The 15,468-nt window shown below is 52.1% G+C and overlaps 2 protein-coding genes across 3 annotated transcripts; both read left to right on the top strand.

The window, feature by feature from the left end:
* The first annotated feature begins 3,208 nt into the window (after window positions 1-3,208).
* Window positions 3,209-4,595, top strand: PARS2 (prolyl-tRNA synthetase 2, mitochondrial). Its single transcript, XM_057409239.1, has one exon. It carries the CDS (start codon window positions 3,233-3,235, stop codon window positions 4,592-4,594), a length of 1,362 nt encoding a protein of 453 aa, XP_057265222.1. The 5' UTR covers window positions 3,209-3,232; the 3' UTR covers window position 4,595.
* On the top strand, window positions 4,397-13,584 carry TTC4 (tetratricopeptide repeat domain 4). Of its 2 annotated transcripts, none has more exons than XM_057409242.1 (10): window positions 4,397-4,529; window positions 6,020-6,137; window positions 6,226-6,387; window positions 6,974-7,051; window positions 7,826-7,950; window positions 8,238-8,324; window positions 9,231-9,445; window positions 10,622-10,703; window positions 11,668-11,750; window positions 12,701-13,584. In XM_057409242.1, the coding sequence occupies exons 2-10, from the start codon at window positions 6,038-6,040 to the stop codon at window positions 12,798-12,800; spliced, it is 1,032 nt and encodes a 343-aa protein (XP_057265225.1). In that variant the 5' UTR covers window positions 4,397-4,529; window positions 6,020-6,037; the 3' UTR covers window positions 12,801-13,584. The 2 variants fall into 2 exon arrangements, with proteins under 2 accessions (XP_057265225.1, XP_057265224.1); XM_057409241.1 differs by lacking the exon at window positions 4,397-4,529 and adding an exon at window positions 5,814-5,940.
* The last annotated feature ends 1,884 nt before the right edge of the window (window positions 13,585-15,468 follow it).

Below are 15,468 nucleotides of genomic sequence, written 5' to 3'. Positions count from 1 at the left end.
GTGCAGGACATACCCCTCTCAGGCCACACATTTGAGCCCGGTGGCATAAATCAGTCCCCAGCAAAGCAGCAGGCGAGCCGCATGGTGAAAGGCTGCAGGGGCAGCAGTGCCTTTATTGGATTCCTCCAGCACAGCTGGAAGAAATAAGGAGCACAGACCGGCTTTCAGGCACCGAGCCCCCGAGCATCCAGTCCTGCCCGCTGGTTTAACAGCAGGTATCAGCTTTCCCTGCAGACCACAGCTCTTGTAAACCCTCCCGGTTAAAGCACGGCACCAGAGGATCAATCCAAGGTGGTTTTGTGCCTTTGATCAGCGCAGCAGGCAGTGAGTCACTGGTGGAAACGCGGTCTGCTTCTCTGGCAGGTGATAGAAGCACAACTCATGGAGTCAGCTGGGTTGGGTTAGGTCCCCCCTGAGCCTTCTCTTCTCCACACTGAACCCCCCCTCCAGGTCTCTCAGCCCTTCCCCATCACACTTGTGCTCCAGGCCCTGCACCAGCTCCATTGCCCTTCTCTGGCCCCGCTCCAGCACCTCAATATCTCTCTTGTAGTGAAGGACTCAGAGCTGAACACAGGATTCAAGGTGCAGCCTCACCAGGGCCCCATGCAGGGAGGATATTCACTGCCCTGGCCCTGCTGCCACACTGGTGCTGATAGGGGCCAGGATGATGGTGGCTTCTTCTTGGCCACCGCTGGCTCATGTTCAGCTGGACCAACATCCCTGGGTCCTTATAGGCAATAGAAATGGTGACAGACAACCCTCCTGCTATGAACTGCCTGGTGAAACCTTCCACTTCCTGGGCAAAGAGATGGCCAAAGGGATAGGGAATGTGGCACCGGAGGTCCTGTGGGACCCACAGCTCAGCTGGCAGGCATCCTGCACCCAGGAAGTCTTTGTCAGGGCCAGCACAGTGTGCTGTGTGTCCAAAGTATGGGCTGGTCCCCTCTCACAGGGACCTGTCCTGCTCCTCCAGCCCCCGAGGCAGCCACAGAGCTTCTCCCAGCCAGCCTGGCATTGCTTTTGGACTGGGAGACACATATAGGGAGCAGAGACTGCCTGACAAAACCAGGGCAAGCAGGGCTGGGAGGGAAGTTGCTACCTGGCAGCCAGGAAATCCAGGTCAGATCCTGGCTCTGGCACTGGGGGACTTCCCCCTGGATCACACAGAGTCACCTCACAGAGCTGGGTGAGCTAGTTGGGAACATTAATGCTCAAAAATCACCCAGCAACATCAAAATGTGCTCTTTAACCCCTTAGTTTTGCTCATTTCCAGTCCCCTGTAAACATGAGCACACGTTACAGTTAACATTTGTATTTCCTATCATAGAAGAATCACAAAGATCTCTTCAAACCCCATTTTAAAACAAGGACTCACTTCTTTGTATTCAAACAGGATCATTTAACTCCTCATAAAATGAGGCTCAGTGAAGTGGTATCTCCTCTCCTTCAGTACACGCTTACAACCACTCTTCCCGGTTGTATGAGCATCCAGGTTTAACATCCTTTGAGGTTTAACATCCTTTGGGGTCGAGGCAGGAGGCTGAAAAGTGCAGTGTGGAGGTGGTCACTGGGTGCCAGGCGATGTCTGCCTGCCAGGTTGGACCAGAGAGAGCTGCAATGATGTCAGAAAAAGGCTTTTGGTTTCTCAGCCTGGCCCCAGGCGCACTCCTATGGCCAAAGGGGTCAACCCCTGAACACGTTAGGGGATGCTGCCCCTGTGTCTTGAGACCAAGCCTAGAATGGGAGCAGATGGATTGGCTGCTTCCAAGGACCCCATGATCACCAGGAATCAAATCAGGGTAAGCTTTCACTGCCCTTCCCAGTACTGTCAACCACGAGCCAGCCTGGGGTCACGCTTTGGAGACCGGGGTGCTGGAGCTGGGTAAGCTGGCCTGGCACTCTGGTGTACCTTGGCATGGCCAACAAGCTGACCTGATGGGTGCCAGTGGTTGGGACTCATTCCATTCCATCAGCTGGGCCCAGTCTGATGAGTCTCCTCTGCTCTCCAGACCACATGAAGGTGTATCTGTGAGATCTGGAACACAATTAGACGGGGCAGGCTGTTACTCCTCTCCCCAGAGCCCGATGGGGAATGTCATCCTCAGAGGCAGCCGCCGGTCTCTGTTTTCTCCTGACAGCCTCATTTTGTCCTGCCCTCCTCCATTTATTATTTATTGCTATTACATGAGGGACACTGTGCAAGAACTGTTCCTGGTGGATGAAACTCCTGCACAAAGCCATGGAGTCTGATACCCCATCCAAACTGTAGCTTTCCTGGGCAAACACCTGTGTGGCTGAAAAGCTGCTTCAAGCAGGCTCCACTGAGAGCCTGCAGTGCCTCCTGGAGACACTGCCTGTGCTCCTTGGTCAGGCGAGGCTGAAGGCAGAAACGCTGATGCAGGAGGTGGAGCATCAGAAAGATGAGGAGAAATTCCCACTGCAGGGCCTGGAGCAGGAGCTGGGGGTGGTCTGCTGCAACCACACACTGCAGGTGATCCGGCTCTCCAAAGCCATGATTGATTGGGAAGGATGGAGCCGAGGAAGCTGCTGCTGGAGGTATGACTGGAGATGATGAAGGTTGACTCTTCCAAAAGCAGGATGGAGGAGAGGTCACGGTCCCTCCGAGTCATTGGGGTGGCAGCAAAGCCTCTCCCATGAGCTCCCAGCCCTTCTCAGTTTTCTAAAACCTTGTTAATTAAAACAAGCAATAGACAAATCCCTGTGTGAACCCTGCTGCTGCCCCTGCTGCCAATGCCTGTCCACCTCCATCCCCTGCCCACGGCTGGCTGGCTGCCTGCTGAGGCCCATCTGAACCTCCACCTCCCATCCCAGCAGGGCAGGAGGGAGCCTGGGGTGTCCCCTGCCTCCACCACATCCCAGCCGCAGGACAGCAGAGCTGTGATGCTCAGGGGCCACTAAACCCCAGCAGCGTTCTCCCTGGAGCGGCAGCATCCCCCGGGGCCGGTCTGCACCGCAGCCGAGGACAACCCCGTTCCCCCGCTGCAGCCCGGCTGCAGGATCTCGGCGCATCCATCGGGATGCTGCTGCGAGTGGTACCCGACGGCGGGGGGCACACACACGCTCCTGCCGCCCGCCCGCCCGCCCGGCAGGTGGCGCCCGCCGCCAACCCGTCGGAACCATAGAGCTTCACCCGCTCGCTTCCGCCTTCCGGGCGGCGGCGGACGGGATTCCCCCCTCCACGTGAGAGGGCGCCCCCCGCCGGCGGCCCGCCATGGGCTCCGCGGTGCGGCAATGGCGCGGCCCGGCTCCGCCGCGGGCCCGGCGGCTGCTGCTGTCGCGGCTCTTCCAGCCCCGCAACCTGCAGGCGGGCGGCGAGGCCTTGGCGGACGGGGAACCCGCCTGCCGCAGCCAGCGGCTGATGCTGCAAGCGGGGCTCATCCACCCGTCCGGCCCCGGCTGCTTCCATTACCTGCCGGCCGGCGTGCGCGCCATGGAGAAGCTGGTGAAGGTGGTGGACGAGGAGATGCGGGAGGTGGCGGGGCAGAAGCTGAGCATGCCGAGCCTGAGCCCCGCCGAGCTGTGGCGTGCTAGCGGGCGTTGGGAGCGGATGGGCCGGGAGCTGTTCCGGCTCTGCGACCGGCACGGCAAGAGCTACTGCCTGGGCCCCACACACGAGGAGGTGGTGACGGAGCTGGTGGCCGCTCAGAGCGGCCTGACCCACAAGCAGCTCCCGCTGCGGCTCTACCAGGTGAGCAGGAAGTTCCGGGATGAGCCCAAGCCGCGGTTCGGCTTGCTGCGGAGCAGGGAGTTCTACATGAAGGACATGTACACCTTCGACGCCTGCGAGGAGGCGGCTCGGAGCACCTACCGCGAGGTGTGCGGTGCCTACGGCAGCCTCCTCGGCCGCCTGGGCCTGCCCTTCGTCAAAGTGCAGGCGGCCACGGGCAGCATCGGTGGCTCCATGTCCCATGAGTTCCAGGTGCCGGCGGACATCGGCGAGGACAGGCTGGTGCTGTGCCCCGAAGGACATTTTGCGGCCAACGTGGAGACGTTAAACGGGGAGCAGACGTCGTGCCCCACGTGCGGGGGGAAGCTCACCCAGACCAGAGGGATCGAAGTGGGGCACACGTTTTACCTGGGCACCAAGTACTCTTCGGTCTTCGACGCTGTCTTCTACTCCCCAGAGAACAAGCCCTTGCTGGCAGAAATGGGTTGCTATGGCCTGGGCATCACTCGCATCCTGGCGGCCTCCATCGAGGTGCTCTCCACGGAGGACAGCATCCGATGGCCGAGCCTCATCGCTCCCTACCAGCTCTGCTTCATCCCCCCCAAGAGGGGCAGCAGGGAGGAGGAGGAGGAGGGCGCCGCGCTGCTGGAGCGGGTGTACGACGACGTGGCCGAAGCGCTGCCGCACCTCGCTGGGGACTCGGTGCTGGATGACAGGACACAGCTGACCATCGGCAAGAGGCTGAAGGATGCCAACAAGCTGGGTTATCCCTTCGTGGTCATAGCGGGGAAGAGGGTTTGCGAGGACCCACCGGTCTTTGAGGTCTGGAATCAGAGCTCCGGTGAGGTTTTGTTCCTCAGCAAGGAAGGTGTCACTGAGTTGCTGAGTAAAGTGCAAGTCCCTTAAATCCCCGTCTCTGAATGTCTCAGCGTTGCTTCATGAGGTCTCTCTGAATGGCTCTGGTTCCTTTGCAAGGACACGCAGCAGGTTGTCTGGCTCTGGGTGCATGGAGCTGAATCCAGCTCACATCGGAGCCAGCCACAGTGTCCTGCAACCAGGTTGAGCTGGGGTCAGCCCATGTTCCCCAGTGGGGCTGGGGACATTTCTCTCTCTTGGCTGCAGGTGCTTGAGCTGCTTTAACCAGCACGTGTGGCTGTGTGAGTGCTGGCTAAGGCAGACAGGAGGGCTTCCCTCCTCTTTAGGCACCAAGTTCTCAGCATGAAGGATTTTAAGAGGGAGAGGAAGGAAGGCACCTTTCCTCTGTTTGTGTCTTTGGAGACACGCAGGTTCTATGAAGGTGGAGGTTAATCTTAATTAAAGCAAAATAGTGAGCTCCAGAGCCTTGTTCAGTTTGAGAACGCAGTAGTGCTGCAGATGTGCAGGAATTGAGGGGGAGAGTGGTGTCAGGGACTGCATCCCAGTCTGGCTGGCTGGTGAGACAACCTGGGTCCACTGGGCTTGTGTGGGGATGGTGTGGGTTTGGGGATGCAGCCTCGGAGTGGTAGAGAATCTTTGACAGGTTAAACACAACCAACCAAATGATAATAATGATGATGATAAGAATACCACAAGAAACAAAACACCAAGGAAACATGAAGTCTGGGGACCTACAGAGCCTGGGGATAAAAATGTCCAGGCCACATTGTTCCCTATGAGCTGTAAGTCACGCTGCCCCGCAAAGCAGTGATATCCTGGCTGTATGTGCCCGCTGCAGCGTGCGCCTGGTGAAATCAGAGCCAACCAGGTTGGAAAAGACCTTTAAGCTCCTCAAGTCCAACCATTATCCCAGCACTGCCAAGGCCACCACTAACCCATGGCACTGAGGGCCTCGGCTACTCAGTTTGTGAGCACTTCCAGGGACGGTGACTCCAGCACTGCCCCGGGCAGCCTTTGGGGAAGGAATTGCTCCTCATCTCCATCTAAACCTGCCCTGGGGCAGCATGAGGCCGTTTCCCCTTGTCCTGTCGCTTGTCACTTGAAGAGACCGATCCCCACCTCCTAGCAGCATCCTCCTGTCGGAGCGATAAGATCCCTCCCGAGCTTCCTTATTTCCCCAGGCGGAGAGACCGGGGCTGAGGATGCTGGAGGCCGGGTTTGCCGGGGCTGGAGCCGGGGCTGAGGGCCGGGCCAGAGGCGGATCTCTCGGCCGGCGCGGGGCGGGCCGTAGCGGCAGCATCATGGCGGAGCGCGGTGGGGCGGACGGCTCGGGTCCGCGGTACCGGGGCGGTTTGCACCCCGACACGTGGGAGCAGGTGAGGCGGCGGGGCCGGGGCAGCGGGATCCGGACCAGGACGGTGCTGATGCCCCGGTGTGTGTGTGTGTGTCCCGCAGGAGCTGGAGGCCATCCCCATGTTCATGAAGCAGTGCCCGGCCGAGATCGACGCGGCGCGGCAGCCGGACCTGGCGTGCCTGCAGTCCCTCCTGTTCGACGAGGAGCAGGGCCCCGCAGGTGCGCAGCGGGGCTCCGCGGGGCTCCGGGTGCCCTGAGGCGCTGCGGGCTCCATTCAAGCCCTGTCCCCGCTCTTTGCTCCCTGCAGAGCTGGCCAGGATGTACCGGAACGAAGGGAACGAGTACTTCAGGGAGAAGGAGTACCAGAAAGCTGTCATCGCCTACACCGAGGGGCTGAAGAAGAAGTGCGAGGACCCGGAGATGAACGCGGTGCTGCACACAAACAGAGGGGCTGCGCAGTTCTACCTGGGTAACGGGGCACATGCCTGCCTGCCTCAGGCCAGGCTGCTTCCCCATGTCCCTAGGGACTGCAGACCCCATCAGGGCATGGTCACTGCAGTCCTGGCTGCTTCCAGTGTTGGTGGCGCTGATTGTTGGTGACCAGTAGGTCCGGTATCGCATCCCTTCTGGTAGGGCTGATGCCGAACACATTCACAGGGTGATTGGAGCTGCAGGAGGATGCTCTGACCCCAGAAATCTGTTTTAAGCAGCACATTGTATTCCTCCTTTTCTGGTCGTGTCCTCCTCGAGTTACCACCCAACCTACCAACAGCATCTGTGCAGAAGGGAAGGTGTTCTTGGCCTTTCAGTGCTGTTGGGTGTTGCAGCTGGGAGGTGGTTTGCTCACAGTCATGTTACTTACCTCTTCCCTGAATGATGGAGTCCTGTCCTTTCGCTTCTTGCTCTTTGTTTGCTCTTCCTTTCTTCACTCTCCTCACAGTGATTGTAGAACCAGTGAATTACAGAGTCTCCACATGAGCTATTTTATCATTTGGGGATCTGGGTAGATTTTACGTGTCAGTGGAAGGTTCTGAGCAGTTCCTTTTGCTTTGTAGGTAACTACCGTTCTGCTCTCAATGATGCCATCCAAGCAACAAAACTAAAGCCCACCCACCTCAAAGCAGTCATAAGAGGTAAGAGTTTAAGCATGGAGGGCAAGGAACATAGTTTCCACGCAGCTTTGCACATGTTAGCTTTAAGCATGATGCTCTTACCCTTTGAAGCCCTGGAATAGACTTTTAGATGTTGCTTTGTTTCAGTGCATGTCTCTGTGTTAAATAACCTTAAATTATTGTGAGTGAACATCATACTGTTTCAGGACAGTATTCATTTCAGAAAAGCGAAGCAGTTACTGTAAGGGATATCTTGTGTTATTATTGCTGTGTCTCCCCAAATCAGAGCTCTGCGTTTTGCTTTGGGTTTTCAGCCAAAACACTGTCCTTTTGCTCTTTGCACTTCAGCTTCTATATCTGCCAGAGGCATTGGGCCTGTTTCTATAGAGTACAGCATAACTTTTGCTGCTTTCCACAGCTCTAGTTTTTGGGCTTTGATTATTTCCACTCCCCCAGCGTTTCTCACTCCATGGAAATTGCCACTTTATTTTTCCTTATGAGACAAATACTGAAATATTAATTATAACGATATCATTTTGCTTGTAACGGGCACTTCTAGCATCATTCTGCTGATTTCTGTGAGTAAATAAGCAAATGATGCAAGAACTACTGAAATACGTTAGATGTTATTCTCAGCTGACCTGCTGGAAGCCTACAGTCAAACATGACACACACACGTGCTGCTGTGTGTGCCTCTTGAAAGCACCAGGGCTGATGCTGTCTATAAGCACCACTTTGTATAGTAGTTGTGTACTGACTCCTAGACTAGAAACTTAAAATCTTAAATCATTCCAGGAGCCCTCTGTCACATGGAACTAAAGAATTTCTCTGAAGCTATAGCATGGTGTGAGAAGGGCTTGCAAATAGATTCAAAAGAGAAAAAGCTTCTGGAAGTGAGAGCTAAAGCTGACAGATTAAAGGTAAATATGAAAGCAGACTGGTGCCTACAGTGCTTGTCACCTGCTTTGTGTCAAACAGCACTTTGGGATCCTTGGTTGAAGAGTGCTCCAAACCAGTTTCTGTGTAGTTTAATATCCCCAGATAAAACTGAGTGGTGGTTCCATATTGTGTGTGTTGAGATGTGTAGGGGAAAGAGCCAGAGGGGACCCTTCTGGAGTTCTGAGCTGATTTCTCCACTGCAGGGTAGAGCAGTGATGGGCATTGACTTGCTGTGTGTGACCATGGTGCAACCTTTTCTTCCATGTAGCGAGCTCAGGAGCGGGATGCAAGGAAAGCAAAGGTGATGGAGAAGAAGGAACAGTGTGAAAAGGAAATTTTGCTTGCAGCAATAAAGGTGGGTCGGTGAGGGGGAGTGGTTTTGTGTGGTTTGGTTTGGGTGTTTTAAGAGCTGTCTTGTCTCTAAGATGTTACTCTTGTACACAGGCTTTTGAGGTCTAGAGCCAAAAACTGAGTTAAAAACACGATTCTCCTTATCTCTGTGGCTCAAGCCCCAGCTCCCAGGTTGCCATATTTCAGGTAACAACTAATGCAAAATACAAACCCAGTGTTAGGAGATGGACTGAGCACCCAAGAGAGTGTTCTGGCTGCTGGGCTGTAGCATCACACTGGCTCAGTGAACCTTGCTTTCTTTGCTGTTGATGGTCATTACTTCAGTGGAAGGATAGAAGATAAGCATCTGGTAGGGTAGAGAAAGGAATCAATCCTGGACCATCTCCTTCCTCAGCAAAAGTGTGGGCTATGTGTAAATATTTGGGGTTATTATATAAAGTCAGATCTCCTGCTCTGCGGTTGTCTTTCCAAAGACAGGAGGGAGCTTTCTTCAGTTCTCTGGAAGAATGGGTGTTCTGGGAGCTGGTGCATGTAGTTGCACCCTGAAGTTATACCTGAGAGACCCCAAAGAACAGGATTTAGATGAATCCCTTTCCCCATGTTATCTCAGGCTGTCCTCTCAGCATGCAGGCTCTCTGGATCCTCACCTCTCATCCGTTTTAAGAGGAGCCTGGGTGTCTGGCTGAGGTTCTGGATTCTACTGGGAATACCAGTCACTCGAGTCTGATACTGTAGGAAAGCTTTTGATAGCATGTTTAAGAGCTGATTTGTTAACTAGAATAGCACAATTTGTCCTTTTTCCTGACTGCTGTTTTGCTCTTATTCTCCCCACCATACTCTTATTCTCCCCACCACGTTTGGTGTTTGGTTGTTTGGGGAGTTCTCTTGTCTTTCCTCCCCTCCCCTCCAGGAAAGAAATATCAAGCTGGTTCTTGAGCCTTCAAATGAAGAAGAGGAAATATCAGATGGCCTGGCTGAGATATCCTTAGATGGGTTCCAGTCTGACAACGCCACAGGGGCAAAGGTGCACTTAGATGCTGATGGCAACCTGAACTGGCCTGTCCTCTTTCTGTACCCTGAGCACGAGCAAACAGACTTCACTGTGGCTTTCCATGAGAACTCCAGGTAAATGCACTGTCAGCAGCACTCTTGCAGGGAGATGTTTGAATAGATGAGAACAGACAGCAAGTGAAACACTGCCATGCTAATGAAGTAGTTCCAGATTTCCAATCTCATAGCTGACCCTGCATTGGAGCAGGAGGTGGCACTAGATGAGCTCCTGAGGTCCTTTCCAGCCTGAATATTCTGTGATTTACAAACGAGCTTTAAAATATGATGGGCAAAATCTCAGTGCTAAAATGAGCTCAATTTATAGCTCCAAGAAATACAGCATATTAAGCCAGTGTGATAAACAGGTTTGCGGTGCAAGCTGAGAGCAGTGCAATAACACTTGTGACCCATCTGCATGCCCGAGGTTTGTTAAGGTGCTGTTTTGAAGCCCTCTAATATAATACTGGGTCTCAGAAAGAATTAAATCTTACAAAGAGCTACCAAAAGGGATCTCTTGTAACCACCAGTGATCCCACAGTTTTCCCCAGGGCTTTCAGCAGGCTGAAAGCAGGCTCTGAAGTGCTGTAGCCCTTTCAGACTATAAACAAGTGACTGGTAAGGTGGGACTTCCGCTTGTCTTGATGTTAACTTCAGTTTCTGAGCTTGCAGTGTTAAACAAACATGGAATTTGTAGTTTGGGGGTTTTATTCTCTGCAGGGAGATTCGTATTCCTCACATCTACTAAGTCTAGGACTTAAAATTCCAGTGCAAGCAGGTTAGTAAAGTGTGGTTCTTACATGGTAGTGTTCACTACATCTTTGAGTGACCAAAGGAAGCAAAAATGGGAACAAACTGGCCACCAGCACTCCTGAAGCACCAAACTAAACAAGCCTCTGACACGCAGGTGTATTCTCAGCACTCTCATCTGGTGAAGTGTGGTGCTGATGGGACCATGTAGAAGGAGAATCGATTTTGGACAAAATTCAGGGTGTTTGACATCTTTTTCTGTGTGAAAATGAAGAGTTGGAAATAATTTGTTGTTGCACTGCTCAAGTGTGAATGCAATAGCACGGCCTTGGTCTCACTGGGAAAGCAGTGAGCTGGAAGGGGAGAAACTGTTACTGATCTAAACTTGCTTTCAATCTATTGTCTAATCTGCTAATGTATTTCTACCATCCTTCAAATGCAACTGTACACATTATTGAAGCTGAATGCTTTGTCTAAGCTAGCCAAGTGTGTTTTGGCTTTTAGGTTTATTGATCATTTAATGGTGATGTTTGCTGAGTTACCTCCTTGGGACGTAGAAAGAAAATACCTTCCCAGCAATCTCGAGGTGAGGAGTTTGACTTTCCTTCTGTTTCAAGGTTGTTCTGGTGTGTTTTGTGTTGTACACAAACACACAGCTTTGAGGGTATGAGAGCAATGGCATTGTTATCTGTTTACCATACACGGATGTGAAATAAGGATCTGGAGAGCTACATTTGCTTTATAAACTCAGACGTTTTCCAGGTGTGCTGACATGGACACAGAATTCATTCATGAAAATGAAAGTTCTTTTGTCTTCCACTTATGTTGTATTCGATAGAAGGTATTTATGGATACTGCTTAGATTCCCATGTTTATAGTGATAATGAAGATTGAGACCATCAAGCTGGTGCACTGCCTGTTTTGTAAACTGTGTTGTGAAGTTGCTCCATACCAATGAGAAAATACTGTTAAAAACCCAGGTTATTTTCAGAACTGGAGGTGCTTAAGCACTTAATCCCATCAAGATGATGCAGTGTTCAAGGTCAGGTTGGACAGAGCCTTGGGCGACATGGTCTAGTGCGAGGCGTCCCTGCCCGTGGCAGAGGGGTTGGAACTGGATGATGTTAAGGTCCTTTCCAATCCTAACTCTTCCACTTTGGTATCATATGTACAGTCTAAGGCACACTTGCTGGATTAGGATCTCTTAAATCTACTTTGTTTTGTTCAAATATCTGTTTAGCTCATACCATTGCTGCATTTGACGTGATAAAGAGCAGCCCGTAGATTTGCATTGCTTCTCTGTGGAGCACAGGAAGAGCCCTCCTGCTGCCACTGTTGTAAGGATTTAAGCTGATTTATACAGGGAAGACTTGGAACTCACACAAACCAGTTTCTGTGTTGAAGTTTGCATCTGACACACTTGGTCCAAGCTACAGAAGTTTGATAAACCTCTAGTTGATACGTGCTGTGTTGTTACTGGGTTTCCAGCAACTTTATAGTTTGCTTTCATGTGCCTTAGGTATTTCATAACCCTCCAAAATGTTTTTCAGCTCTATTTTGAAGATGCAGAAAGAGAAGAAATGTATGAGCTGAACCCAGAGCACACGTTGCTACAAGTGCTGCAGCACGAGAGGTGAGGCTGTGCCTGTTTGTGTCCAGAGAGAGCAAAATGCATGAGCTTTGGGCTCCAAGTGCAGCTTGTCCTCTCATTTAACAGTCCTAAATCTTGGACTCCCAATAGTCCTAATCTTCTCTGATTTATTAGTCCTAACTCTTGAAGGCATAAAGCAATAGGACTGCATGGATTTTGTGCCTGGCTTTAGCATCCGACATATTTTGTTCCCCCAAAACAAGGATAACGCATTCCAGGATTGGATGGAGATGGGAAGGGAAGTTGGGCTACACACAAGCAGCAGCACAAAAGGGCTGTTTCAGATCCCATCTACACAGTACTACTTTAGGGAAAAAAATAGCAGCAGCATATAAAGAGAGTGTATTGAAGGTTAACAATGCTCTCACTGTTAATAATGCTGTGTGAGCAGCCCCCAACACGGCACGCAGCACAGCTTCACTGACTTTTAAAGTGTTGTGCACTTATTTAGAGAGAAGAATTTGCTGTTTTTGCAGCCAAGAAGTTGCTGTAAAGGCTGTGCTGTTAACTTGCACCACCTTGTAGCTAGCTGGAGGAAGCCTGCTGCACAACTGGCTTGGTCTGTTACAGTGGGAGCAGAGCTCTAGGTCCTCTGCTGCAGGCTGTGTCTGAGCTGTCGCTCCATAAAGCTCCACAGCATGCATAAACCCTTAGATTTCAGTCTGTAAGGGTAGTTGCAAAAGCAGCCTCTTTGCAGAGGGAGAGTAACATCTGGTTTAATTAGAAGTAGCTGTTGGGAGAAGAATTGATTCATAAAACACTCCTCCTTGGATGTGGGTAGCCCTGGCTCCAACAGGCTCCACTAATGAGCACAAAAGCTTGTCACTGGCCTTTGGGAGATCAGGCTCGATTGAGCTGGGTGGAAGTCACTCACTTTGCATGACACTTGGCCAGCTACAAGGAAGCCAAAGGATTCCTTTTAATCTTTGCAGGTACTTTGTAAAAGCTGGGACTCCAACAGTCTTGGTGTTTGTAAAGGGTTCTCCTTACTCTAACAAGTACTTCTCTGGCAAGAAGGTGCATCGACTGTAGTGAGCAAGAGTGAAACAAGAGGAATCCTTTGCAGGAGGCCGCTGTTTGTTATCCCAGACTGCAAACTCCTGCTTGAACCAGACTGCCTTGCACAACTGAGGGGAGAAATAAGCTTGGCCCAGGGGGGGTCTTCCAGGAAAGCAGTACAGGAGAGTGAAGGGTTTACAAGAGGGGATGAGTTGTTTAAACCAGCATCCAGCTGGCTTGCAGAGGGGCTCCTCTGTGATGGGCTGCGTGTGGTTTTGAAACAAACCTGCAGCAGTGCCAAACACCGGCTGCAGCTGAAGCAACAGCAGTGGGAATGCACTTCCTTACCTGTGGAAAGTCATGGATTGCCTTGGAGGTGGGCTGTAGTTGCTGGGGTTTAACAGCAGTGAGCTAGGGAGATTCCTGCTTCTTGCAGCAGGGTGGATGCAGTCACATTCCTGCCTGGGATTAAGCAGCTGCTGTTTCACTGCTTGGCTCTGCTGCTGGCCAGGGTAAAGCAGAGCTCTTTGTTCTGAGCAGTGTGTTTTACTGACCCTTTTGCTGCCTTACCCCTTGTCCTGCAGAACCTGGAAATAAACATGTCTATTTTCAAGTAGACTGGCTTCTGCCTAGTAAATGAGACAAGAAATTCTTCTCACCTCCCGAAAACGACAAGAGAATGACAAACAGTTAAGTCTAAACCCAAATGCAACAACCTTATCCATTATACTTACTGGTACGGCCAACATCCAGGGTCTTCTGTGCTTCTGCATTAGCATTTAGGATTACTTTGAATTAAATGCTGACTCTCTCATTTCTTCTGCATTCTCTCTGGGACTGCAGAAATAAGCTGCAGTTTGAGACACAGGTAGTGCACGGGGCATTAGAAAGCTGTTCAGCTGTGAACACTCCTGCTTAGGTGATGGAGGCTGGCTTGAGACAACTCCAAAGAAAGCATTTCCATTTCACTCTTCCTCAGTTTCTGCACCATGCACAAATACAGTAAAATTATCTGCACCTGAGGATGCTGAAATTTAATCTCCAAAGCTCAAGTTTCTCCCCCAGCCCCTCTTACAGGGCTCGCTGCTCGTTTCTTTTAACCAGAGCCATATGTGAGCCTTGCCATCGTTTGTGAACCAGCCGCAGTGGAGCAGAGCAGGACCATGCAGAGGAAGGGATCTGGGCTGCAGCCAGTCCGTGTTTTAAAGCAAGAGGCTGCCTGGGTTTTCTGTTCATCACTGAGCAGCTTGTTGGGGTGGTACATGGCAAACAGAGTCAGGTTGAGTGATCGTTCCCCATCAGCACGAGTGGGGTGATGGGGAAGTAGTAGAGGAAGAGCTTGTGCTCTTAAGGATTGTTCTCTTCTCCAGGCTGACCCAGCCCAGCTCTCCCAGCCTGGCTCCAGAGCAGAGCTGCCCCAGCCCTTGCAGCATTTCCATGGCCTCCTCTGGACTCGCTCCAGATGAAGCCATAGGTGAGGTGAGGGAGGGGTAGGTCCTGGGGCAAAGCCCCCTCCCCTGGACCTCCCATTGGAGCAGAGAGCCGCAGCAGTGTGCACAACCCACCAGCTATGAAGGCCTCTTAGATCTGCATTCCCAGGAGCTGGGGAGGAAAACCAGGTGCTGGGCTCTTGGCCAGAGAGAAATCCCCTGTTTGAAACCCACAAGTTTCTGCACTCTTTAACCAAAAAGCCTCAGGACCTGGCCAGTTCCTGGGCTCACTTCACTGCCCCAGACCCCTGAAGGCACAAGCAGGAGAGCAGGGTCAGCAGCAGGTGGAAGTGGAAGGAGGCTTTGAAGGAGCTCCTTGGAAATTAATTAAACCAAAGCTCTGGGAGCAGCCCATCAATTGTGCTGCCTGCCTCATCCCTCCTCCTCCCCTTGGCCAGCCGCCTCAGGGCATGAGTTACAGCGGGGAATAGCCTGGAGAGAGATGCAGCCATCTAATTACATCCCACTCCCCCTGCAAAACAGATACGTACACACTGCGATTTCATATATCAATTTCATGTGGTTATTTAGGGACCTATAAAATCAGGTCCTTGAAACCATCTCTGGTAGCATCACGTACTGCAAAAGGTGCTTGGATCCCACCTGCAGCACTGACTGGTAAATCCTCTGCTGTCTTCACAGCTTTTTCTTTGCTGAAAGCTTCTTGGCATTTCTGGGATGCTTCCCTGATCCATAGAATCATAGAATCCCAGACTGGTTTGGGTTGGAAGGGACCTTAAAGCTCATCCAGTTCCAACCTCCTGTCACAGGTAGGGACACCTTCCACTAGAGCAGCTTGCTCCAAGCCCCATCCATCCTCCTGTCCATGGCAGAATGGCAGGGGCCTTGGGAAAACAGCCGTGGTCCTTTGTTCCCTGGATCACCCTGTGCGGGAAGGCAGTGATGGGTGCTGGGGGCAGCCAGCACAGAGACCTGATGCTCCCAAGGTCCCAGATCTGCCTCCCTGCAGCCAAGAGCACAAGGCAGCTGGGTGGTTCTGTGCAAAGCCACAGCCAGGAGGGTTGTTCAGAGCAGGGATAACACCCCGCAGGGATTTGTCTTTCCAAGGGACATAGGAACAGCCAGTGATTGCTAAACTGGCCCTAGAGCCATGCGGTTGGTGGGGAGGGCAAACAGGCTGCTCCCAACAGGCTCCAGTGCTCCCATCAGCAGGTCCCTCCTCCCCTGGGAGCTGGGATGCTCCAAACCAC

This window comes from Pezoporus wallicus, unplaced genomic scaffold, assembly GCF_028554395.1.
Source record: "Pezoporus wallicus isolate ANWC-B61680 ecotype Strahan unplaced genomic scaffold, APGP_CSIRO_Pwel_v1 contig_8108, whole genome shotgun sequence".
Classification (NCBI taxonomy): domain Eukaryota; kingdom Metazoa; phylum Chordata; class Aves; order Psittaciformes; family Psittacidae; genus Pezoporus; species Pezoporus wallicus.
This window is presented reverse-complemented; position numbering and strand designations above follow the sequence as displayed.

Coding starts and splice junctions, on each gene's coding strand:
- PARS2 (XM_057409239.1), top strand. CDS start 3,233: ATGGGCTCCGCGGTGCGGCAATGGCGCGGCCCGGCTCCGCCGCGGGCC.
- TTC4 (XM_057409241.1), top strand. CDS start 5,866: ATGGCGGAGCGCGGTGGGGCGGACGGCTCGGGTCCGCGGTACCGGGGC. Junction 9,446..10,621: donor GCTTTCCATGAGAACTCCAG/GTAAATGCACTG, acceptor TTTGGCTTTTAG/GTTTATTGATCATTTAATGG. Junction 11,751..12,700: donor CAAGTGCTGCAGCACGAGAG/GTGAGGCTGTGC, acceptor TAATCTTTGCAG/GTACTTTGTAAAAGCTGGGA.